Raw genomic sequence first — 26023 nt, forward strand, 5'->3', positions numbered from 1 at the left:
TATCTGAAGACCCCATAAATACAGGTGGATCGAGTAATTTAAATTCCTTAACCAGATGATGATCATTAGTATCCATGGTTGTATTAAGCCACTAAATCTGAGAACAATAACCAAGAGATTAACATTAAATCAAATATCGATAACAATGTAGAATGTGTTATATTGGACAATACAGGCGATGCGATGCCTTCTTATATAGGCTCCATTAATTAATTCCTAGGACTGGGAAACCGATTAGAACCGGGAAAGGGAAATCCAAAATTAGGAAACGGACTAAAATAAGCAAAAACACTAAACTAGGAAAAAATAATAGGAAGTTCAAGAGATAAATCAAGAAACAGAAAACTTACACAAGTTTCAGTTTGCCGGTGTCAAACAGAGAGGACTGACTTAGTGGATGATGTCCTTGTCCCACATCTTACGGTGGAGGTAGCTTTTTATCTGAATCACTTATTCTTCCCTACTACCCACTCACCCCCCTACTAATTGACAAGCTCTAAAATTGTCCGGTGATGGCTTGAGATCGTTTAACCACTAGTTCATAGGGATAGTTGTTTCTAATCGGTGTCAAATTTGGTGTTGTCAAAATACTTTTTGTTCAGCGATCCGTTGGTGCACAGTTAATCTACCGCCCAATGACTTTACCAGCCTACTATAATGATATCTGGGGTTAATAATTGGTTAAAGTAGCATCCACATAAATTAATCAAGTTGATATCTGGAGTTAATAATTGATTCATCGTAATATAGTGAAATTTGGTATCTCCTGTAACTGCTTTGCAATGATCTGTCTGCATATTATTATTTAAGACTTGTTGATTTAACATGTCATCCATCGGTCGAGGAAATTGTTTCTGGACCATTTCAAGAAACAATCCGATATAGGGCATGTTTTCAACTTTCCTTACTATGAAACATGTCCCAACTGCTAAGCATAGTATGTTGAAGGTGATGCAACAAACTAGGATTGACAGACACCGGACTGAAGAACTAGGGTCTCCTTGATTTCCAAAGTATCTCCATCAGAGCTCTTCATTGTGACCTTTGTCAATTTGACGGAGGATTGGTTTACGGTACACCATATCACACAATACTAATGATTTTAGTATCAAGGGCATTTTTTGAGGAACGTATTTTTTGCTTCTACCAACAAACCATTACGGAATTTGCTTTTGGACTTTTCGAGTTAACAAAATAAAAACAATGATTCGAACTAAAAAAAAAAAAAAAAATCTCTAAATTTTTTACGACAAAAGAAAAAACTAAAGAAAACGTCCGCACAACAATTACATCCACTCACAATAAACACAAATGCATTGAGCCATTGCAACAGTAAGAATACTGGAAGATCACCCTTCTTGTGATTGTCTCACAATGCGTTTAACTCTCTTCACAAAATCACCTCTCTTAGACCTCCATTCTATGGCGGCGTCGACATTTGCAGGAGAACCATCATTCGGACTCGAAAGCAATGATATAATACTCAAAACTATGCTTTCCACCGTATGAATAGGCATCCATCGTTCACTTGAAAGCTCATAACCATTCGGGTCTTCACCAGGATCATGTAGAATGGATATGCAGACTTTTCCATCGGAGTAAACATTGGGATGCCACATATCTGACACAAACTTTACAGTTGGAGGGCTGTTGGGATAATTAGCAGGAAACGTCATGATAGCTTTAAACAATCCTCCATCATAACAAGTACCGGAAGGTCCAATAATCGTGAGACTCCATTCAAACATATTCGTATCATCAACTAACCCAGCAGAAAACCCATGAACTGGATTTTTGGAAAGATCTCTGAGTTGTTTCGAAAGAAGAAGGCTTGCTTGAGTTTTGTCAGCCATTACAAGGGCGAAAGCTATATGTCAAGGAAAAGTAGACGCAGTTGAGAAAAGATGGGGATATTTAGAGGGCAGTGGAGTTGTTCTATTTATAGCGTGATGATATACGAGAGGAATTAGAGTTGGACCTAAGGCATGTATACTGAAACCGAACAAGATTAGAAACTGTGTAGGATTCAAGATTTGGATGTTTGATCAATATAAGGATAGTGAATTAAATTTGTTTCAACCAATAAACCACTTCTAAAAATATCAATACGCGTACACTTCTAAAAAATAGAGTTTCCCAATTGCATGACAACTCCACAGTTTCCAAAACTCAAATGTCAATCGGCTAACAAGAAGTAAAAATTGTGTAGATTTATTAAAGGCTTGCGTAGGTTTAACGACGGTCGTTGATCTGAAGGCTAAATTCGGAAATACGGTTATCAAAGGTTACAAAGGTTAGAGCCAAAGGTTACAAAGGTTATCAAGTTCACAAGTTGTACCTGTGGCTGCAATTAAACAACAAGTTACAAATTTTTTCGATTTTGTTTTATTTTCTCATATTTTTTGTTCAGTAATAAGTCGTTACTTAATATAAAAACTCCTAAAGTTTTTTCCCATTAATTAGGCATAACGAATATTTTTTTTTTTCCATCAAGATAGGCATAAAATTATATTGTAATTTACAAAAGAGAGAATTCTGTGCACCACTGCATATGGCCATGATCTGATCCAATTCTGTGCACAACTGCATATGGCCATGATCTGATCCTGCTAAGATGACTTAGTTAATCCAAATTCATTCCAACGTGATTTCCAACTGATGCCAATGCGTGCCATATGGTTATATGAGTTATCCTTGCTTCACTTCGCCAATTAGCTTGACAATAGTAATGCGCACTCTTGCGTTACTAGCTTGTTTGCATTGTTCAAGCTTTGTCCAACTTTGAACTAATACCATAGACTTATCCTTAGTCTATTCTACATGCTTGCATCATCCTTGAGTGTTGGCTAACTCAGTTCCACGGACATGCCAACATGCCACCTCGCATGTTCCATGTTGCATCTTGCAAATTTGGTCTAGTCTTGCCTTTCCCTCAATGAAGCTCCATTGTGTCCGCCAATCAGCTTCATTACTCAGCCAAATGTATTCACAATGTAGTGATGCACTAGCGCTACATTGGCCCTGCGGGGTTATGCCATTCTTAGCACTTGACAGTTTACACAGTGTTGCGCCATTCTATCTGCACACTGACTTGACCTGCAACTTTGTAACGCGTAATCATTATGCGCCACTTGCATCCTCGTTATAGTTGCCGACTTGAGAAAACCTAAATTTGGCTACCTTGATATGTTTAACCTAGATATCATATATTACCGAATCCTGATACGGTTTTATGAATTTATAGCTAATTTATTTTCTAGCCGGTCAAGATATATTCAAGCCAATAAGCGAGAAATGTCCAAGCACATAAGAATTAACGTTTTCTCATCGCTGAAGGGCATTGGGGTGATAAACAATTGATTGGCTGGCAATGTGCGAGCACAGAAGAGTTAACATTTTCTAATCACTAAAGAGCATTGGTGACAAAAAATTGACTGGCTAGGTAATATCTCAGGCATGCTAAGTAATGCTTCCACCGAGATGATTAATCTTACTTCCATACAAAAGGTCCTATTTGGAAAGGTACAGATTAAATCCTATTAGGAAAGGTACCAATTGAATCTTTCATAATAAACAAACTTTTCTAGATATCTTCTAATTATTAGTCCTATTTTCAAAGGTGCGAAAGGATTTATATACGAAGCTGTTGCCATACCATGTGAATTCTAAACCTTAATTAATTAACTACTTATAGATATAAGTGTCTGTACTGCTAATTGCATGGTGCAGAATTTTGACCCAAGAGTAGGCAAAAATGATGTTCGGAGGCCAAGTCGATGTAATTGATTGAATGGTTGAATTTGTTGGTCCGCTGCATGGAATGATTAATGGTTCTTATGTTGCAGTTCCTGTGGAGAAGAAACATACAGCCATGGATGGAATGATTGAGTGACTAAAGGTTTTTACACTGAAAACATAGTGCATACCTAACCAATTAATGTCTCTTTTATTTTGTAATTAATGTAGTCCAAACCACTAAAGACCCGGTGAAATTCTCTAGGATAATATTCGATAATGACGTGGGCGGAAAACTTTCTCTCACGAATTCCATTAGCAAGAGTTGTCGGAGAGGGAAGAGAAGGGTTGGATAAGAGTCCTGACGGTCAGAGATGGCACTGAGGCTGCCAGGCTGGAGTCGTCTGAAAATTAGTATTGAAGTTTGTGTTTGTTAAACAAAACTAGTCACATAAAACCAAGGTGACCAAACATGTGGTACAAACAATCCAGCCATATTATTGTTAATAAATGAAAATCATTTAATTAAAAAGTGACACAAAAACTCCAGGTCAAATAATAATGTGCAAATTTAGTTTTTATTATTTTAAAAAAAGCCAAACATACCCTTTTTACCTTGTCTTCTTCTTTTTCTCTCCTTTCTTTTTTCTATTTATGCGGTCTTCATCTCCCCACCACCATTAACACCAGCAGCAACAAATATCTCTCCATGAACACCATCGCAACACCTCCGTCACCACCACCCGCAACACCTTCGTCTCCTCCACGAAACCTTCGTCTCTTTTTCTTCTATTTATATTCAGATCTATCACCAACAGTAGCTCCGCCACCATCAAACCAACCGATGTGTCCAGATCCGCCACCAACAGAACCTCCGTCTCCTCCATTAACACCATCATCACCTCCTTCTCCTCCAGTAACACCATCATCACCTTCTTCTTCTCTGTCTACAGATTTTCCATCAACAACACCGCCTCCTCTTATTTTTGTTTTTCCCACCAGTACATCAGATCCGCCACCAACACTACTTTTACCTCCTCCTTTTATCATCTAAAACCACCTCCAATACCTTCAAATCGGCCACCAACAACACCTCATCTACAATCAACACCAGTACCTGCAGATCCGCTCCCAACATCACCTCCGCCTCCTCGTTCAATCCTCTACAATCACCACCACCACCTTATGATGTTTTCATCACCAGCAAATGATGATACATCTTCAAAGTCAAAATCAATATTGTATTGGGAAATGACAGATTTATGATGAAACCAAAATTGGTTTCATCAAATTCTGACAGTTTTGGTTGGTGAAAACAGTAAACTAATGATGAAACCAAATTTGGTTTCATCATAAACTTGCCTATTTTCTATCATGAAACCAAAGATTTTAATGATGAAAATTAAGTTTATGATGAAACCAAATTTTGGTTTCAACTGAATTTTGTATAGTTTATTCGGTCTGACTTGGAAGACGGCATGTTTGGTTTCATCATTGAAGTTATGTTGGTGAAATGACAATATGTGGTTTCGATTGTATGTACAATGGTGGTTTTGATTATATGTGTGTATGAATTGGGAGAATGTGTATAGCAGGTACTGGTACTGCAGGTATTGATGAAGAAGTTTTGTTGGTAGTGGTGGCCTTAACTGAAGTTATGGAAGTGTAAAGAATGGATTAACTGAGTAAGGGTGGTGCTAATGCAATGAGAGTTGTAGTTGAGCTTCAGGTGTTGCATAAAGGACTGGTATGGGTTACAACTAAAGAGGTGTATGTCTGCATTGTTAAAATTGTAATGAATTGGCTGAAGTTGATGAAACCTAATTAGGTTTCATCTTATTTTTTTTTCATTTTGTTGAATATCAATATCTGTGAAGCCAGTTTTTGATGGTGGGATACAGGTGGATTATTTTTTGTTGAAACTGGTTGTAGTTGAGGGGGTAATGGTAGTGGTGGTTGTGGTGCTGGTGGTTGTGGCAGCGATGGGGGTGGTGCAGTTGACGGTGGTGGTAGGTTTCATCTTATTGTGGATTGTTTTTTGTTGAAAGTAGTCTTAGTTAAGGAGGTAATGGTAGTGGTGGTTGTGGACTTGTGGTGATTATGGTTGTGGTGGCGATGAGGGCGGTGCGGTTGACGGTGGTGGAAGGTTTCATCTTATTGTGTTTCATTTTTTCTTCTTCTTTTTTCTTTTATGATGAAACCAAAATTTGGTTTCATCTTATTTTGGTGAAACCAATTTTTGGGGTTATAACTCGCGGACCGTTTGTTAAATGTGGTAACTATTATCCATCTATATATAGATTAAACGAATGGATTCGGAAGAATGGATGAAGACAGGGAAACTATAGGCCAATATATTCATTACTCAGAAAAGAGTATAAGGGCAGCCGTTCATCAAGCGAGTTATACACGTATTCTTTTACGATCAGACTTCGTGAGTCGTGACTTTGTTTTGGTTTCAAGTTTTGGCAATCAAAATTCAAGTTTAAACTCCTTATATGCATGCTATCTCTAAGGTATCTCAGTCCGACCCAACTAACATGCACATTTAACACGCTTTTGTACCCCAACTAACTAAACACGCTGCTGTGACCATAAACTCCCAGTTCGTAGCTAAACATGCTACTGAGACTCGACTAACTAAACACGCTGCTGTGACCATAAACTCCCAGTTCGTAGCTAAACATGCTACTGAGACTCGACTAACTAAACACGCTGCTGTGACCATAATAGTGAAATCATTTATAATGAGGCTCCAACTACCGTAAACTGAGTAACTTAACACTGATATCATTTTAATGAGGCTCGAAATACTATAGACTGACCAACTAAAAAAGCTACTGTGCGTTAACTATACTAAGACCGTTCTTGACAATCAGGGTTATGGCCCCAACTACAACGCCTAACCAACCAGACTAACTAAACATGATATTGTAACCCAATTAACTGTACACCGAGATCATTCCAAATCCAAACTAAACATGCTATCATAACCCAATTAACTGTACACCAGAAACGTTACCAATCCTAATTAAACATGCTAACCTGACCGATTAAATCCGCTACTATGTCCCGATAAACTAAACAATGAGACCACCCCAAATTGGGGCATAATTATGGCCTAAGAAACTATGACTCTGGCAGACGATATTATGCCCAACTAAGCTTAGGCTGACTAAAATATTATGGTCCATTCGGACCGGTAGGCCAAACAAAAACAAAGCCGAAAAAGGTTGAGCCCCGGCCGTAGGTCGGGGTGATACCTAGTATAAAAATAATAAGTAAGCTAAATTACGTCAACGCAAACCGATTGTATAATTGAAAAGAAAAAGACAAACCTAATATATGTTTTTCTCTATGAGAGGTAAGTTCTTGGTTACTGTAGTTTTTACAGCGGTAAGTAAACATTCGATTCTGGGACTTGGGAAGTTGATTTCATACTTAAATTGTAAAACTAATTAGCAAATAAAGGAAAAAATAATGATAATATTAAGAGATTATTGGGAATCAGGATTCTATCAAACTCATATTCTATGGTTCAAACCTATGACACTAAGATCAACGTAAAAATATCGTATCTTATGCACGGGGTAATGTTTTCGATGGCTATATTTATGGAGTCTGCAACTGCTTGTAGTTAAGAATTAAAAGTTAGGTACGTAGAAATGACTTGTTAAATTTCTTGTGATGCATATATCTCCTTATTATGGTGTTATCCTTCTTTGATCTGACCTAGGTGTACCTTTTCTTTTCGTGTGTATATATATATATGTTATGGAAAAATGGTTAATTTATTCCTAATTGCATGAATATATGGGATGCGTGAAAACGGAGGTACATTATTGGTAAGTAGAAGCGTTAGAGGGATGCCACAGGATGCCAATAATGTGGCAAGTGTATGTTGACCGTCGTTGGTGTCCTTTGTTCTCTGAAGCGCAAGGCGAGGCGCCCACACTAAAAATCATGCGTCCTAAGCATCTCTGCGGGCGCCTGGTTCGCCTCTGATAACATAAATTCACTACATATAAGTCATTGCAAGCCTTGGGCGCATTACTAGTGAGGTGCCCACACTATGAATTGTGCGCCTTTGCTGCCAAGAGGAAGGCATTGCCAATACTTTAGCTCTTAATTACACTAATCCTTTTTTGGCCACTTTTAATCTTGTGCAATGCATACAGTACCCCAGAAGGGTTACTGATGTTCTGATTTGGCTTTATTTGAAGTTTGTAGGTTGCAAACCCAACTTGTACAAATGTTTTGTTTTCGATTCATATGAATTCTTATCTTAGTGATATATATCTATCTTTTGCTCTTCTGTGTTTTGCTTTCCTTGTGACGTTGTCTACTGTCTTTTGGCATGACAGCATTGGCTTCTGCGTCATGTGATTCTAAGAGTATCTTCAGAACTGCTTTATATTAGTTAACTTAAAGATTTCATACGGGGATAACTTATAACAGGATTGGTAAGTTCTAGTTTCTTCCAGTTACGCAGTTTTAATCAAGAAGAAAGCAAGACAAGAAATAGATCCCCTCCTCCTAATAAAAAAAGATTAAAAACGTCGACACGTCCGCTTCAGTTTTTCTATCTTCTTTTTTCTTTATATTTCGTATGTGATGATATATATTTATCGTAATGATAGAAAGAAGAAATAAAACATAGCCAATAACATCCTATTTGATAGTGTAAAGACTCATACCAGAACATCACAAAGGTACATGAAAAACACTCAAACCGGTCACAGAAGAAGTTTCACAAGAATATTACATGACAGGCGTTTCAGTATGAGCTCGAAATTCATGCAATTCAGTCCTACCATTTTGGGGGTTCTTTGTTGCTCTCCATTTTGATATTCTCGAACGATGGAACCACTTCCTACAAAACCTTGGCCTTCACTTTATTAACCTTTTGGTTGATCTCTCTCTTAAGATCATTCAAGACGTATCCTGAAGGAAATCCAAAGAAACGATTACCTTCAAGCAGTCCACTAACATATCTAAACTTTTGCTCACCTTGTGAAATTTCAATGATGGAACCGACTTCTTGCTGTACAGATTGGTAAACCTTTGGGGTCTTCTGACCGTTATATGATTTCCGTAACCCAGCTTTGCCATCTTGGTTGTGCTCGAAAATCCCGAACTGGCTTTGGTGCTCCAGAAAATAAGTATTCATGGTGTCTCTTTATTGTTTCGCTAATTCCAATGCTTTAATTGGATCCACTTTTTCTTCTAAAAGTGAACCTGGTACTTCAGTATTTGTTAGGCCAGATATGATCTTCTTTTGCTCCTCAAAATAGGCATTCATACTGGTCTTTGGTTGCATCAACAAACCTTCAATACCTTCGGTTGCATCGGAAGTGAGCTTTGGCTCTTCCCCGATGAACCCCTTGATAATTTCCATGTTAATTCTCTATTTTAGTTGTGAAGAGGGTCTGGTTCTGAAACAGGAGATAGGAGAGACAGATTCTTTCAAGGGTTTTCACGTTTTCTAGGGTTGAAACCTCTGAAACCTGATGCCGCGCACTGCTAGTGGCAATGGATATTTCCTGTCACGAACAGTTTTCCGGCCCAAAAATAAAAAACTTTTACTGAACTTGCGACACTTTACTTTGGCACAATGTAATGATATTTAAAGACTGTACATTCACCACATGTCATACCTGATTGGGCTCGGTTTTTCCTTTTCTCTGTTCCTCTCGTTTTCCCAAAACTCCTCTACATTCACCGCCACAATCGCAACCTCTGGTCGATACTGTTTTCTTTTCCTCTTTCTTTTTCTTTTATTTTTTCTATTTCCTTCCTTTTCCGGGTTCTGATGTTGTTTTACTTGTTTTGGTTCCTGTTGCTCTGGTTGTAGTTGCCACTGTTTTAGTTGTTGATGTTGATTTATTTCCTCTACGTTAAACTCCCAATGTGCAAGCAGCTTCTGTTGTGTTGGTTGTTGCTGATCCTGTGGTGAAAGAACTTGATGCATATATTGTTGCATCGGCTCCCATTTCTGTTGCAACTGCTTCTGTTTTTTTACGTCGACGGGTGCAACCTCGGGCTGTGTAACTTGTATTTCTTTCGTCTCTGAAGTAGCCTCCACGATTGAAACCTCCTGTACTTGCTGTTGTGTTTCTTCCATCGCAGTAGTAACATCTAACTGTTGTCGTCTCTTCTTCCTCCACATCCGCTGTCTAATTATTTTATTTTGTGCCTTTTGAATTCGATTTAGTTGTTTTTTCCCTTTTTCTTCTTCTTCTATCTGCTTATTCTGCAATACATGTTGTACTTATGGACCATCTACCACAAACTATTGCTGACTATACGGATGTTGCTGGGGATCCTGCACGAGAATGAGTTCAGAATTGGGATTGGCAGAATTTATCCTGTCTTCGACTTTATCCTTCATCCTATCCGAGACGTCCTTTACCTCAATCACCTCTGGTGCACCATATTGTTATATATTATGTCTTTGCTTCCTCAATGGGCTACACATTCTCACATCACCAATCTCCATAGACTCCAAATTTTCCATCTCTACACTATTTTCCATGTGAGCAGGTTGCATGAGTTTGATCTTTTTCAAGTTTCGATCTGAAAACGGATAAAATCTTTCCAAGAAGGAATATCAAATTCTCTCCAAGTCATTCCTTGAAGATCCATAGTGTATCTATTGATGTCCCACCAATGACTTGCCACTCCTTCAAGCATAGATGTAGCGAGAATGACTCGTTCCTCATCGTAACTTTCATTAAACCTAGTTTCTTCTCAATCACTCGAAACCATTCTTCCGCAACAGCTATATCTGAAGACCCCAAATACAGGTGGATCGAGTAATTTAAATTCCTTAACCAGATGATCATTAGTATCCATGGTTGTATTAAGCCACTAAATCTGAGAACAATAACCAAGAGATTAACATTAAATCAAATATCGATAACAATGTAGAATGTGTTATATTGGACAATACAGGCGATGCGATGCCTTCTTATATAGGCTCCATTAATTAATTCCTAGGACTGGGAAACCGATTAGAACCGGGAAAGGGAAATCCAAAATTAGGAAACGGACTAAAATAAGCAAAAACACTAAACTAGGAAAAAATAATAGGAAGTTCAAGAGATAAATCAAGAAACAGAAAACTTACACAAGTTTCAGTTTGCCGGTGTCAAACAGAGAGGACTGACTTAGTGGATGATGTCCTTGTCCCACATCTTACGGTGGAGGTAGCTTTTTATCTGAATCACTTATTCTTCCCTACTACCCACTCACCCCCCTACTAATTGACAAGCTCTAAAATTGTCCGGTGATGGCTTGAGATCGTTTAACCACTAGTTCATAGGGATAGTTGTTTCTAATCGGTGTCAAATTTGGTGTTGTCAAAATACTTTTTGTTCAGCGATCCGTTGGTGCACAGTTAATCTACCGCCCAATGACTTTACCAGCCTACTATAATGATATCTGGGGTTAATAATTGGTTAAAGTAGCATCCACATAAATTAATCAAGTTGATATCTGGAGTTAATAATTGATTCATCGTAATATAGTGAAATTTGGTATCTCCTGTAACTGCTTTGCAATGATCTGTCTGCATATTATTATTTAAGACTTGTTGATTTAACATGTCATCCATCGGTCGAGGAAATTGTTTCTGGACCATTTCAAGAAACAATCCGATATAGGGCATGTTTTCAACTTTCCTTACTATGAAACATGTCCCAACTGCTAAGCATAGTATGTTGAAGGTGATGCAACAAACTAGGATTGACAGACACCGGACTGAAGAACTAGGGTCTCCTTGATTTCCAAAGTATCTCCATCAGAGCTCTTCATTGTGACCTTTGTCAATTTGACGGAGGATTGGTTTACGGTACACCATATCACACAATACTAATGATTTTAGTATCAAGGGCATTTTTTGAGGAACGTATTTTTTGCTTCTACCAACAAACCATTACGGAATTTGCTTTTGGACTTTTCGAGTTAACAAAATAAAAACAATGATTCGAACTAAAAAAAAAAAAAAAAATCTCTAAATTTTTTACGACAAAAGAAAAAACTAAAGAAAACGTCCGCACAACAATTACATCCACTCACAATAAACACAAATGCATTGAGCCATTGCAACAGTAAGAATACTGGAAGATCACCCTTCTTGTGATTGTCTCACAATGCGTTTAACTCTCTTCACAAAATCACCTCTCTTAGACCTCCATTCTATGGCGGCGTCGACATTTGCAGGAGAACCATCATTCGGACTCGAAAGCAATGATATAATACTCAAAACTATGCTTTCCACCGTATGAATAGGCATCCATCGTTCACTTGAAAGCTCATAACCATTCGGGTCTTCACCAGGATCATGTAGAATGGATATGCAGACTTTTCCATCGGAGTAAACATTGGGATGCCACATATCTGACACAAACTTTACAGTTGGAGGGCTGTTGGGATAATTAGCAGGAAACGTCATGATAGCTTTAAACAATCCTCCATCATAACAAGTACCGGAAGGTCCAATAATCGTGAGACTCCATTCAAACATATTCGTATCATCAACTAACCCAGCAGAAAACCCATGAACTGGATTTTTGGAAAGATCTCTGAGTTGTTTCGAAAGAAGAAGGCTTGCTTGAGTTTTGTCAGCCATTACAAGGGCGAAAGCTATATGTCAAGGAAAAGTAGACGCAGTTGAGAAAAGATGGGGATATTTAGAGGGCAGTGGAGTTGTTCTATTTATAGCGTGATGATATACGAGAGGAATTAGAGTTGGACCTAAGGCATGTATACTGAAACCGAACAAGATTAGAAACTGTGTAGGATTCAAGATTTGGATGTTTGATCAATATAAGGATAGTGAATTAAATTTGTTTCAACCAATAAACCACTTCTAAAAATATCAATACGCGTACACTTCTAAAAAATAGAGTTTCCCAATTGCATGACAACTCCACAGTTTCCAAAACTCAAATGTCAATCGGCTAACAAGAAGTAAAAATTGTGTAGATTTATTAAAGGCTTGCGTAGGTTTAACGACGGTCGTTGATCTGAAGGCTAAATTCGGAAATACGGTTATCAAAGGTTACAAAGGTTAGAGCCAAAGGTTACAAAGGTTATCAAGTTCACAAGTTGTACCTGTGGCTGCAATTAAACAACAAGTTACAAATTTTTTCGATTTTGTTTTATTTTCTCATATTTTTTGTTCAGTAATAAGTCGTTACTTAATATAAAAACTCGTGAAGTTTTTTCCCATTAATTAGGCATAACGAATATTTTTTTTCCATCAAGATAGGCATAAAATTATATTGTAATTTACAAAAGAGAGAATTTTTACAACGACGATAATTAAGTAACGGAACAAAAAATTTGGCAAGAGAGAATATATGGAAGAAGAGTAGCCTGTTCTTTCGTTTAATCTACACACTCTGGTGTAATACAATGGAAAATTTGATAAACAGATGTGGAGATTTACCCGTTTGATAAATCCAACCGCATACATACTATTCGCTGTTTTTTTTTCTCTGGTACATTGACCTGTCAAAAGATATATGTCTCCTCTCTCCAACACTTCAGCGCACTTCAGCGCCATATCTATTCAGCTGTCACACAGCGGTTCATGTAGCACGCCTGAAAGGGATGACCTCTCTAGATTGGTATCTCCTCGTATTACTGGCATCCCATGTATCAATCGCGAGAAAATTTTCCATGCTAAATTGAGCTTATGTCACTTAATTGGGACCTATAGCTACATGAGAAAATAGGGATATTTAGAATGTTTGTTCTTCAGTTACAGTATGTAAAGTTATACATACGCGATACGCCGATAATAATCAAAAGATACGTAGAGCAATCGTTTCGGAATTTATAATTTTCCACCTTTACGAGTTATGTTGTCTTTATGGTATTTATTATCAAATATCAGATGGCTTAGTTTCTTCTTCTTCGTGTAAGGTGAAATTACATCTAAGAAGCTTCGCCGTATCATGGACCTGAAATAATACCAGGAACGTGTTCGTTTAGTTTGTTTAAAAAACTTATGCTAAAGGATAACAATGAGAATCTATCTGAAATGGAGAGGTCTATAGAGCATTTCCTAGGTGTAGGAGTAAATAATCGACATGGCTAGGTGGCGAGATCTCAGGCTAAGTTGCACCAAGAAACGAAGGAAGAGAAGCATTGAATAACTCAAGCGGGCACAAACAAAGAGAAATCACGAGGGACGATCGTGACAACCATTTAGCTGTAGGATGTCACAAGTCTCTCATCACCTGACAAAGCCGACAGAAGATCAGAAGACACTCGATCAAAATAAGAAAGAAGGTCAATACGAAGCGGCGAGAAGGGAGAAGGCAACCTCAGACTAAATAGCATTAAAGAATCGGTCTCGGATACAAAACTGTCGGGAGCCTCTACCGCATCGGCCCAGTCGATAGATCAGAGGAACATCAAGGTAGACCTGAGGAGGAACTGCGAGATAGATGCACCATGATTTACACTGTAACTTCGTCGTATCCATGTCTTGGCCTATAAATATAAGGGCATCTAGAGAGTGAAAGGCAGGTTGGAAAGGAGAGAGAGTTCACACTTAGAGAGAAAAGAAGTCATTATTGTGAGAGATCATCACTTGTAACCAAACTTGAAGTAATATTAATCACTCCTTTCACCCCGTGGAAGTAGGTAATCATGACGAACCACGTATATCTTTGTGTTCATGTTTGTTCATGCATCTTCACTTTGGTTTAGCTTAGTAGTTTCACCCTTCGATGTAGTTTGCGATTTTATGCTACTACATTCTGGCGCCGACTAAGGGAACCGTCTAACATCTTCGGATACCCTGATGTCATCCATAAAGTGAGATAATCTAAAGCTCCTAAGAACACCTTGAGTGCTAGTGATGCTAAGAGATAAACTTTATTGGTGTGACTCTTTTCGTTTTGTTTGTTCTTCTTGTTTGGACATCAAAGTTAGATTTTTGTTTATAAAGTTTGGTCATTAAGAAAGGTTTTCAGTTAATTTGCGTCTGGGTATCAAAGGCGACAGGAAGATCTACAAGAGCTCCCAAATAATGCCATCAGCGTTTGGTAGTAGCCACGGTGAGATTCTGTCGACAAATCGTTTAGATGTGTTAGTTAGCGAGTAAAATAGCGTTTTTATAATTAGTTATCTCCGTCTTCTTTACTCATTTTTCGCCATCGGATTCAGGAAGCTAGATAACTTCTAAGAAAACTCCCATGTAACATCCTTGATGTTTGGTTGAACTCAACAGAAGTTCCATGCCGGTGTCTTGAAAGCCTTAGATCTTACAAAACCCACCTCGACAGGTCGACTCTAGATCGATGGGTTGAATCGAAGAGTGGGAAAACAAATATTGTATGTAGTCATCACTATCCGCCGGAATAAACCCAAGGAATTCAGGGAAAGTCATCCCTGAATTGTTCTAAGGGAATAATACTCGTTGTTGAAAATTAGAGGCTGAAGTGTGACATCACAAGAGTACAAATTCAAGGCTTTTCACTCGGAAAGTACTAGTCTTTAATGATTTGGAGTGTAGGGAATGTAGGACAAATATTGATTAATGCACAACCGAAGTACAGAAAGTGACATAGCACGGTGCTTGTCAAAAGCTGTATTTAGAGTCGAAAAGTGTTGAATTGGTGAGGTCATCCGAACAAAATAGGGGGTATCGTACACAAACCCAGTTTTAGTGTCAGTTCTTACATCCCATAAAAACTTTCGAAAAACAGGTCAAAGTAAGAAGTTATATGTGTTTGCTGACGTAGGCATGGACGATACTCGGGCAAAGGGTGCGTCCGAGCCAATGGATAGCACTTCAGGGACGACAAGAGGGATAACAGAACCAGGACAGGGAAATGGCCGACAACCCCCCACCCCCCCACCCCCCCTTCCAGAGGAATCTCGAGAACTGACAGGAGGGATGCCAACCGTGGACGAGGAAGTCGACTTGGGACGAAATGATGAGCCCCCTCCGTTAGAGAAAATCAACCCAACACAAGGAGGACCCGAGCAGATAGACGGACTGACTGCATCAGACACTAATGACGATGAGGAGGCACTGATCATGCAGGCCCAGAGGCGAAGAGCTAGACGACGAGCCGAATATAAAGAGGCCCTAGATCGTGAGAAGAAGCGACTCAGGCACGTACAGTTGGGCAGACGAAATAACACTAGAGGCGTTCCCCATATGCTGCCACTCCCACCTCCACCACTAATAGCAGTGGCGCCCCCAGCTCATATGAACTATCAAAACGGGCAATCTAGTCACGAGAGCACCAATCCAACATTGTTAGCCATTTTAGAAAATCAGAGGAGGTAGGAAGTGAACTTAAGGGAACTGCAACAGAGAAATCTGGCGCTAGAGTATGAAAACTACCAGTTACCTAATCAAAGATCTAGATCCAGAGGATCGTCCAGTCGGGAAACGTCTAGCAACCAGGGACGATCGGGCCAACCCCCGATACATCCCGTAGCAGGGCCGACAGGAGGAGGATATGGTCCGCCCGAGAGTTCGTCTACAGAAGAGGAAAAACCCGAGGAGAAAATATCAAGAAGCTAACAGGAAGCAACGAGGAAGACAAGCTCGCTGAAGTAATAAGCGAAGCCGAGAGGACTCCTTTCACCCGAGAATTGGAGCAAGCGGCATTTCCACCAAAGTGCACGCTCCCTGCATTCCCATCAAGATTCGACCGAACAGGAAACGCGGTCGAACACGTCAAAATGTACACTCTGTGGCTACTTCAGCGCAAGGGCGCTCTTCATGAGGAAATATATATGAAACTTCCCCCTGGTTTTCAAACAAAGGGTGATACTCGTGTTTATAAACTAAATAATTCTTTATACAGTCTTAAGCAAGCGTCTCGTCAATGGTTTGCTAAATTTTCTAATGCTTTACTGGAAGAAGGTTTTATCCAGTCTCGTGCTGATTATTCACTTTTTCTTTTTCATTCCGACGCCATCTCTATTTATCTTTTGGTTTATGTCGACGATATCATTATTACAGGAAATAATCATTTGGCTATCCAACAGCTCATACAAAAACTCGAAGCCAAATTTTCACTCAAAAATCTAGGGCGTTTGCAATATTTTCTGGGCATTGAAGTTTCTCGTTATCCAAATGGCATTTTTCTTGGACAACGTAAATATATTCTAGACATTATTCAGGATTCTGGTCTTTTAGGTGCTAAACCTGCGGCCTCTCCTATGGAGCAACACCTAAAATTATTACCAAACTCAGGTACTCCTATCTCTGATCCAAGTATTTATCGTCGCTTAATTGGTCGTCTTCTATATCTTCAGGTAACTCGTCCTGATATTACTTATTCTGTGAATTATTTAAGTCAATTCTTGCAACATCCTTGTTCTGGTCACCTGGATGCCGCTTATCGCATTGTTCGTTACCTAAAAGGTACGGTTGCTCACGACATTTTTCTTTCTGCTACTAGCTCACTTTCTCTTGCTGGTTACACTGATTCGGATTGGGCAGGTTGTCCAATCACTCGTCGCTCTACGGCAGGTTATTTCATTATGTTGGGTACTAGTCCTCTTTCTTGGAAATCCAAGAAGCAACCCACTATTTCCCTTTCTTCTGCTAAGGCAGAATATCGATCTCTCGCTAGGGTAACTTCTGAGTTACAATGGTTACATTATTTATTCACTGATCTTCGTGTCAATCTTCTGCAGCCAATTCCAGTCTATTGTGACCATCAGGCTGCTATTCACATCTCTGAAAATCCGGTATTTCATGAACGGACTAAACATATTGAAATCGGTTGTTATTTTGTTCGCGAAAAAGTCATCTCTGGACTTATCAAACCAACTCACATTCCTTGTGCAGCCCAGTTAGCCGATCTCTTTACTAAACCGCTTGGTGTGGATCATTTTAGACATCTTGTCAGCAAGTTGGGCGATCGGCCTCATGATCCTCCCGCTCCAACTTGAGGGGCGGGGGGGGGGGGGGGGGGGGGGGGGGGGGGAGGGGGTATTGGACGTGTACACATTGTGTGCCACGGCAGTGGCAACACAACCACCTGAATGAGTCTTCACCTCACAGTCCGAGTCTTCTGTAGTTGTTCAAACTTCCCTGTATTCTAATCAGAGTTTGTTTTAGCTCGGGAAACATATCTTTGAGATATTCTGTGTTCATATCTCCATATATATATATCACATGTAAAGAACAAAAATAGATATTCTGAATATATATCCTTCACCAGAGATCTTTGAAATTTAAGAATATGCTCCTTATATATGTTCCTTCTTGTTGGATAATTCTCTGGGGGATCCTAAGCTTGGGGGCTTTTTCTTTTATGGATATCCTTTCTTGTTATATTTTGGTGTTAATCCTGCACTTGATTGTTAATAAAAACAAAACACTATTCCTTCTAATTTTTATGACAAATCCAATGATTCTAGCAAATAATGTATGCATAACTATAACATATGAAGGCGAATAACATTTATATCCACGTTTGTATTCCCGTACTTGCCTCTGTTAATCGCTTTTATAGTTACGTGCTATGCAAACATTTTTTAATATTTACAGGAATATGTTTATGCGTAATTTTCGCTTTAACAGTTTTGATTAGCCAGATTCATACCTGTTACGTGTTCCTCTTTCTTCTTCTTGTTTGCTGTTTGGTTCGCCCTTATGTTCTCTTTTATTTTCTGCCTTAGTTATTTCCCTTCTTTTTACTTTTGATTGTAACTATATATTTCTTCGTTCTTTTGTTATTATTTTTTCCTTTTTTTATGTGTGATTTATTCACCTTTATGTTGTCATCTTCTGTTTTATGATGTATATTATTTTTAACTTGTTTCCTGCAAATAGTGTTAGTAACATTTTTCTTTTGAGGTCATATCATGCCTTCCTAAGTAGGGTCTTATTTTTGCTTCCCTTGTTAATAGGTCTTAAGTTTACCCCAAAGGTATTATTTAGGGTAGGGCGGCCAAATCGCAAGCAGTCATTACCTCTGCAGGATATATTGACACGTCAATAAAATAGGTCTACACTCTCTCTTGAGCCATAGCCCCATGATATTAACGTCTTTGGAACAATTCAGCTTCCACACAGAAAGAGATGGTAAATTAACATTTTGAGAGGAGAAATCATAACGCGAATAATTTGTTGCTATTGGTGATACTTCTAATTGAATCACCATTTGCTTCTGCCATGATTTTTCATTCAGCCGTCGCTTATGATTACAGGAACTGCTGGTGTTAATTTTCGGGTTTAGGAGCCGAAATGTGTCATTTGTTGCTAATTTTACTTAAGGTCTAATGTTTTAGTTTTTTGGTAGTGAATTTTCTTTACAAATAGTCTTACACATGCAGACATATGTACCATCATTTCACATCTCAAATTTGAGTGTTTTTTTTTTGGTTTTGTATCATATAGACTTTTAATTTGGTTTTCCATTAGGCCTTTGCTTGAATTTAGTTTCTTGTACTGCCATTGAAGAACGATGTGTACATGTGTTAATAGTATTTGTGAGTTTTCGATGTAAAGAAATCCCCAACAAATTTTGCACCTAGGTCTTAATATTGACGGCGAAGTACTTTGAATCACAAGAATGCTTTACCTCTCCCAGTTAGGGAGTGGTTTCGGAATAGTCTTAAAAATTCATATACTGATGCAACTCTGCATTCAAATAAATAACTCAATCAGCACCCAAGTCATTGAGATTGGAAAGCGTTGATTTGTGCTACCGTTGGTGATGCTTAATAGTTTCCTAAGCGTGCTTGATGGGTTAACTTTATGTGTACAAGGATAAAGAGGTATTTTAGTTAAGGGGTTTTACAAGTATGCCTTATGAAGCAACTAGCAAGTCCATTTGTTGTCTGTTACCTGACCATTATTTACTACATCTGGTAGTAGTAATGCCCGTCTGGTCGCCTGAGCATTTTGCATATGTGAAAAATGCATTCAATTACAATCACACATGCTTTGTAGATATGATTATAGAAAACCATATTATTATGTTTCTTGTGTATGCATTGTGTGCTCTATTAAGAAAACTTTAAAAGAAAATCACTAAAATGACACCAGTGCAGAGCTACCCGTAATGTGTTGAGATGGGAGCTTCTCCATTCAACTGGAAGGAAAAAATTGTACACAAATATGGAATGTAACTAGTGACAACTTCATTTAACGTTGATCCGATTACCTGAGATCCATAAGATTGTATACACAACTGAAATGTAATAACTTTATTTATAATAAAGTAGATCTGACAATAGAAAGCAATGTTACTAGTAAAGAACTCGAATTAGATTTAATTTTGACCTCTTAAAAACCTTCTTTTCATACTATAAAGACTGAAATAATCTGCAATCAGAAGCAGAAAAACAATCAACCTCAGAAGATCTAATCTAAAAACATTTAAACCCATAATTTGGCGCTTTTGAGGAATCGGCCACGAATTTGTTGATATGGTTTCCAGTCGATGGATTATCGTGATGATTTTTGAGATTACAGATGTCTCTGTCAGTGACTGCTGAAAATCAGATTTAGGTTTCGGTATGAATAGCGAATTGTAGATCTGCCCTTCTAGTGTATGGTTAAATTCGGATCGGTGGGTCGTTTGTAGAAATGATCTAACGGATGCTCTGTATTTTGTGGCTAACCTCGTTTGCTGACCGAATGGATATCTCATACTCGGCTGTGATTGTTTGCTTGGTATACGTGGAAGGTTTTAAGGTCTGAAGCATTTTATGACGTGATAATGCCGGAGGTATTAGAATTCTGTTGTCCTAGGTTTTACTTTGATTGCTAAACTACGTGTTTTTCTTTTCTAGTTCAGTTCTGTTTCCTAGTTTTGATGATTTCTTTTTCTCAGTCTTTGTGTTGTTATGGCATCATTGAAGCCTATAAATAAGAACAAGGTCTCCCATTGTAGAAAACACACATCCACCTAAGTTTTTTTTCTTTCTCAAACTAGCTAAATTCTGGCATTGTAGAGAAGCACATCCACCAAAGTTTTTATCCAAACCTAGATAGATTTTTTCTACTTTATTGGTTGGTTTTTTGATTTTTGTTATTAGTTCAACAAGCATCTATGGAGTCTCTTCCCTCAGATATGATACAAGCTATCGTTTCTCGGGTTCCAGCTGAATCGGTCTTACAGTGCAAATTAGTCTGTAGGAAATGGGTAACTCTCATTCGGGAAAGTAACTTCGCTAAAATGCACCTCGGTCACCAACTTAACCATCTCCAAGGTGGCGACGATGGCAATGATAATCTAGCCGCTAAGATGGAGCCATGTCTCTTTTTTGCTGGTCGCACCAACGATCCCATTGTATACAAAACTTTACTTTTCCATGGAGGACAACCAAGTGACAAGATTAGCGTTGATGAGAAATACGTTTACAACCAAAATCTGAAAAGGATCTATCATCCTCCTATGCACGAGGAGCCTATGTGTCGTCACTTAGTTGGCTCCTCCAATGGTTTGGTTTGTACATTTCAAATCCACCATTCAATTATAGATCCCATCTATATTGGAAATCCCCTTACCAGAGAATATGTTTATCTTCCTCAACTAGTTGTACAGAAAGAAGACGTTGATCCTGTGCTTATAGAGGAAGGAAAGGTCGACATGTATGGTCGTATAGCATGTGGATTTGGGTATGTAAGGTCAACCAATGAGTACAAGGTTGTTAGAATCCACTACCTCGATGGTAAGGAAGGAAATGTCCAAGTGTACACACTTGGCAGTGGTTGTGGGTGGAGAGCGATTGGTAAAGTTCCCTATGCACTGGCAACAATGAGTGGGGGTATTGGTACCTATGCCAATGAAGCTATCTATTGGACTTGCCGCAACTTCGTTGTGGCCTTTGATTTGGATGATGAGGAGTTTCGAAAGCAATCTGCCCCTCCTCGTATGGAAAAGCGTGGGAAGGGAGATAGATGTGGAATTGTGGGACTGGGAAGCCATTTGTGTGTTTATATCGATAATAAATTACGTGTAGAAATCTGGTCGTTGATGAGAAGTAGCGACTCAAAGGAGACCTGGCGTAAGGAGTTTGATATAGATTATGAATCCGTAGTAGGTACTCGTACAAGGAAGTTGCAGCCTGTTTTACTTACAATAAAGGGAGAAATCATATTATTATTTGCTGAATCTGTGCTATATTGTTATGACCCGAAGACAACAGTTTTGAAGATGATTTCCAACCAAGCATCAGCGGACTGTTTGGAAGCTGTTGAAGCAATTAGTCACGTAAATACATTTGCATCTTTGGAAGCTATGGGCGAAAAATCAAAGAAGTACACGGTTCGACCATGCGGAGTTCGTACTCCATTGGATAATGTTATTGATGATATAGGTCGAGGTTCTCTGGATGAGGAGATTGATACGAAATATTTCAGACTCGGGTCATAATGGCTATCCCTCTCATTATGTGCTTATTTAAATTTGTGATGCAAGACCATTATTGATTAACCTTGTTGTTCAATCAAAAAGAGAAGGTGGTTTTTATGTAGAACATTGTTGATCTAAAACCAAGCTTTCAGAAAACCCACAAAGAAAAAGTGAGAATTCATGGACAGAACTTGTTTCCAATTGCAATAACGACTCTGGTTTTGTTAGTGGTAGAACAGAGACAAAGTGGAAGAAAAAACAGAATTGAGAGTGAAGAGATATGTAATTGTTAGGGAAACGGTTTATCACATCTTCAATCATCGAGTGTAGTTCTGATTGACCAGGGGCGGAGCCACAGGTTGACTAAACCTGGCTGTAGCCCCCCCTGACAGTAACAGTTGTTTTATGTTCTCGATCACAAAATTAAAATCAATTTTTGTTGAGCTAAACTTGAGCATTGAAGGATATTATTTTTGGTGAGCTGGATTGGCAATCGGATCCGCATTTGGTATGGGGATACGACGTGTTAGAAATACGGCCTATTTTTTCAGGACTTCCCTCATCCATTGTCAGCTACGCACCATGGGATCGTCATTTTTTCATCTGGGAAGGTTGTTGCCAAGGTACTTCAAGATGGACGAGTTATGGACCTTCTCTATAAGCTTTCTCTGGAATCTGGATCCTTCCAAATATGCATTTAAATCTGAAATTAGCAAATCTGTCCTTATTTCATCTGTATTTTGTTCAGCTGAATTAGAATCTATACCCTTCAGTAAACTTAAAAGTTTTGACCAACAGCAAGATTTCCGTAGACTTGCGAGTACTTTGACAACTTGTGCTAACTACCTCAAGCTTCCTCCTCTTCCAGAGTAGACTTTCGCATGGATAAATAAAAATAGAATGATTCATCGACTATTAATTCGTAGATTTTCACAATAGGGGATACTACTATGGTGCGTACAAATGCTTACTAGGTACAAGAACCAAAAACTGAGTTCAATTACACACTTCTTAGGTACAACAACCCTTGCCCCTAATATCCATAAGTATCTACCATGAACCAACACCAAGTGAAAAGATCTACTATTGGAATAATTTCCTATCGACATCTCGGTTAAGGAGAGCGGTTCAACCCATACCACCCTCAATAGAAAATAACGTAAGACCATCAATCCAATACAAACAAAAGTAACTCCAGTGTTTACTATTGAAATGATAAAACTAACATAACCATTCAACAGAAACTTAACATTGTTTTAACCTCAAAATGATTTTAAAAAAATCTTTTGGGAATAGATAAAGAAAACAGAGTTTCAGACAGAATTGAGTGCGTTCAGAAGTACTTTCACAGTTGACTAGCCGACGAGCTAGCACCACTGACACGACCAATTCATACACATGAGATCTGCAGTTTTAAAGGAAACAGGAGGTTAAAATTTTCTCTCTGCATCTAGAAGCTCAAAGGTGCGAACACAGAAAAGAAATCCCGGAAAGCATGTAAAGTTGTAGTAAACCAGCAAACAAAACAGGGGGTATAGGATATAAAAATAAGTCAAGGAGGAATCACAACATAGTCTAATAGTTATTGACACAGGCCACAACCTCCACTATTATATCAGGCACGCAAGGCAACTATCTTAGGCAAACAAAACAGGGAAGGGTAACAAAAAATGGGACATAAAACGACAGTGGCCATCAAGTGAATTGGTGTCACATCAAAACATTGATGCGCAGCAGCTTAAAAGTTTCAATCTAACCAACCACACACAACCCTAGCCTTATCACCAAATGGCAGAGTCACTTCACAAAGGATGGTAGCAGCTTAAAAGATGGATATCAGCTTAAAAGTTTCCACATAATACAGGTAAGCAGCTAAAGTTGTAGCAAATTAGGAAACAAAACAGGGAATCAAAAGCTGTGACAGGAACATCAGAAGACAGTGGCTATCAAAAATAAAAGTGAATTTGCATCATATCAAGACTTTGATAGGCAGCAGCTAAAAGTTCCAACTTAGCGATCCATAAACAACAATCACTCTTCTCACCAAAACTAGCCAACATGCATACTGCTCAGCATTTACATGATATACATGGCATCCTCCTAAAGACGGGTGAAGATACCACAACATGAATAATTTAACAAAACCTGTCATTAACCATAGTCTAAATGTTATGGACACAGGCCCACAACCTCCATTATAATATCAGTCATGCAAGGCATTTAGGTATCTATGTTGGTCAAAAGGTGATTGAAAATGACCATCAACAAAATAAGGAAGTAAAAGGTAATAAAAATCAAGTCTACTAATCCCAGGTCAGTCATAAGTAGAAAGAACAACTGCTAGTACAATGCGTGACGGAAAGTAAGAAGGAAAAAATGAAACCTCAACGATATCAAAGCTCAGAGGATATTAAAGCAAAACCTCACCAATCAGCATCCCCGCGTTGTTGCTTAATTGACGCCAGGTAGGACTTCGTGAAAGTTCGAAGACGATCAAGCAAGATAGAGGTAAGGTGTCCGTTGCTGCCCGGCGCAGCAACGGCTGCATTAATGAAATCAATAAGCCCTTCAGCCGCCTCCACGTCATCGACTTGCATATTATAGTTGTCGATGATATCGACATAAGCCTGAATGCTTGTGACCATCTTTCCGCCGAGAGTACCATTTGGCTGGTGTAAGTTGGATCCGTATTTAACAGCATCGTCTAACAAATATTTAGCGTCCAACAATGCCTGATCCATATTGTACTTTCCTGCTCCAACAGCAAACCAAAAATAATTCATCGCATCCAGCAACTATAAAAACATGATTTATCTAATTAACTATGAAGGAAAGTTTCCAAAAGCTTAATCCCAAATTAACTTTAAGGGACTTCAAGATATCAAAACTAATATTTTCCCTTTAATAGATTTTCAAAACTATCTCAAATATTTTCGTTTCTCTGCATAATCTATCTACAAACAAGATGCCCGTTTCTCTACATAATCTACTTATTAACAAGATGCTTTGTAGCAAAACATATGGTTCATAACAGAAAAGTTTCCCAAATAAATAAATCAAACTCCTAAAACACAGAAATGCCTTCCAAAACAAGCAAATCAATATCTAACCTAAAATTACAGAATTTTTTTTTTAAGCAATATGTAGAGATAACAATCTTATAAAAGACAAAAATAAAACAGATCGAAAATTTATTGAATGTTATTAACAGAAATATGAAGAAATTTTATCTAGATGCTTATAAGAATCTTCAAAAATTTAATAACTTACCTTGAAATGTGAAGCAATTTGCTGTAATAAAATTTCTCTCACAACAAATAAAATTTCGGCGGATAAACGAAATAGAAGACCTCAGTGTGATTTATACTGTTCAGCCTAAATGTGTAGACTAATGTCATCTCTAGATTTTAGGTTTACTTGATGAACCGTTAGATTAAACGGTCACAAAATGATCCATTTTAGGTTTAGGCCCATTAGATAACCCTAAATTTAGAACGGTTTTTTTGGGCATTATTCCTTTTTTATGTGGACCATCATTTCAATTTTAGGTGATCATTATGAAGTAATCCTAAGTTATCCCTTAGCTAGGTATTTATGTTAATACTAAAATTATTCTTTCTAATTAAATTAGTGTAAAATTAATTAGTTTAATGATCAGTTAATTAAATAATTAAGTTAAGTTAATTAATAATTATTAGGTTAAATTTAAAAGTGTTTTTTAGGAGAATTATTATTGAGAGATAGGAAGAAAAGGGTTTTGAATTTTGCAGCTGAGACTGAGACTACTACTTTTGAACCTTCAATTAATACTACCTCTTTACCTACAAGAACTATTGCTACTCGTTCGAGAAGTGGTATTTCTAAGAAGAAAGCACTTCCATCTGATTATATTGCTCATGCAACTATATTACATCCTTTATCAGAAGCTTTAC

The 26023-nt window shown here is 38.2% G+C and overlaps 4 protein-coding genes across 4 annotated transcripts; 1 reads left to right on the forward strand and 3 right to left on the reverse strand.

The window, feature by feature from the left end:
- Positions 1-1349: 1349 nt before the first annotated feature.
- On the reverse strand, positions 1350-1853 carry LOC113293929 (ubiquitin-conjugating enzyme E2 7-like). Its single transcript, XM_026542371.1, has one exon. The coding sequence runs from the start codon at positions 1851-1853 to the stop codon at positions 1350-1352; it is 504 nt and encodes a 167-aa protein (XP_026398156.1).
- Positions 1854-9376: 7523 nt separating this feature from the next.
- Positions 9377-16180, reverse strand: LOC113293930. The gene is made up of 5 exons (XM_026542372.1): positions 16144-16180; positions 11868-12369; positions 10403-10611; positions 10220-10311; positions 9377-9988 (listed from the first exon to the last, which is right to left on the reverse strand). Exons 2-5 carry the CDS (start codon positions 12365-12367, stop codon positions 9377-9379), a joined length of 1413 nt encoding a protein of 470 aa, XP_026398157.1. The 5' UTR covers positions 12368-12369; positions 16144-16180.
- Positions 16181-20786: 4606 nt separating this feature from the next.
- Positions 20787-22112, forward strand: LOC113293931 (F-box protein At3g07870-like). Its single transcript, XM_026542373.1, has one exon. The coding sequence runs from the start codon at positions 20787-20789 to the stop codon at positions 22110-22112; it is 1326 nt and encodes a 441-aa protein (XP_026398158.1).
- Positions 22113-23242: 1130 nt separating this feature from the next.
- Positions 23243-25430, reverse strand: LOC113296415. The gene is made up of 3 exons (XM_026544723.1): positions 25362-25430; positions 24519-24843; positions 23243-23496 (listed from the first exon to the last, which is right to left on the reverse strand). Coding segments are annotated over exons 2-3 (315 nt in total). The 5' UTR covers positions 24833-24843; positions 25362-25430; the 3' UTR covers positions 23243-23495.
- Positions 25431-26023: the final 593 nt, after the last annotated feature.

This window comes from Papaver somniferum, chromosome 7 (genome assembly GCF_003573695.1).
Source record: "Papaver somniferum cultivar HN1 chromosome 7, ASM357369v1, whole genome shotgun sequence".
Lineage (NCBI taxonomy): Eukaryota > Viridiplantae > Streptophyta > Magnoliopsida > Ranunculales > Papaveraceae > Papaver > Papaver somniferum.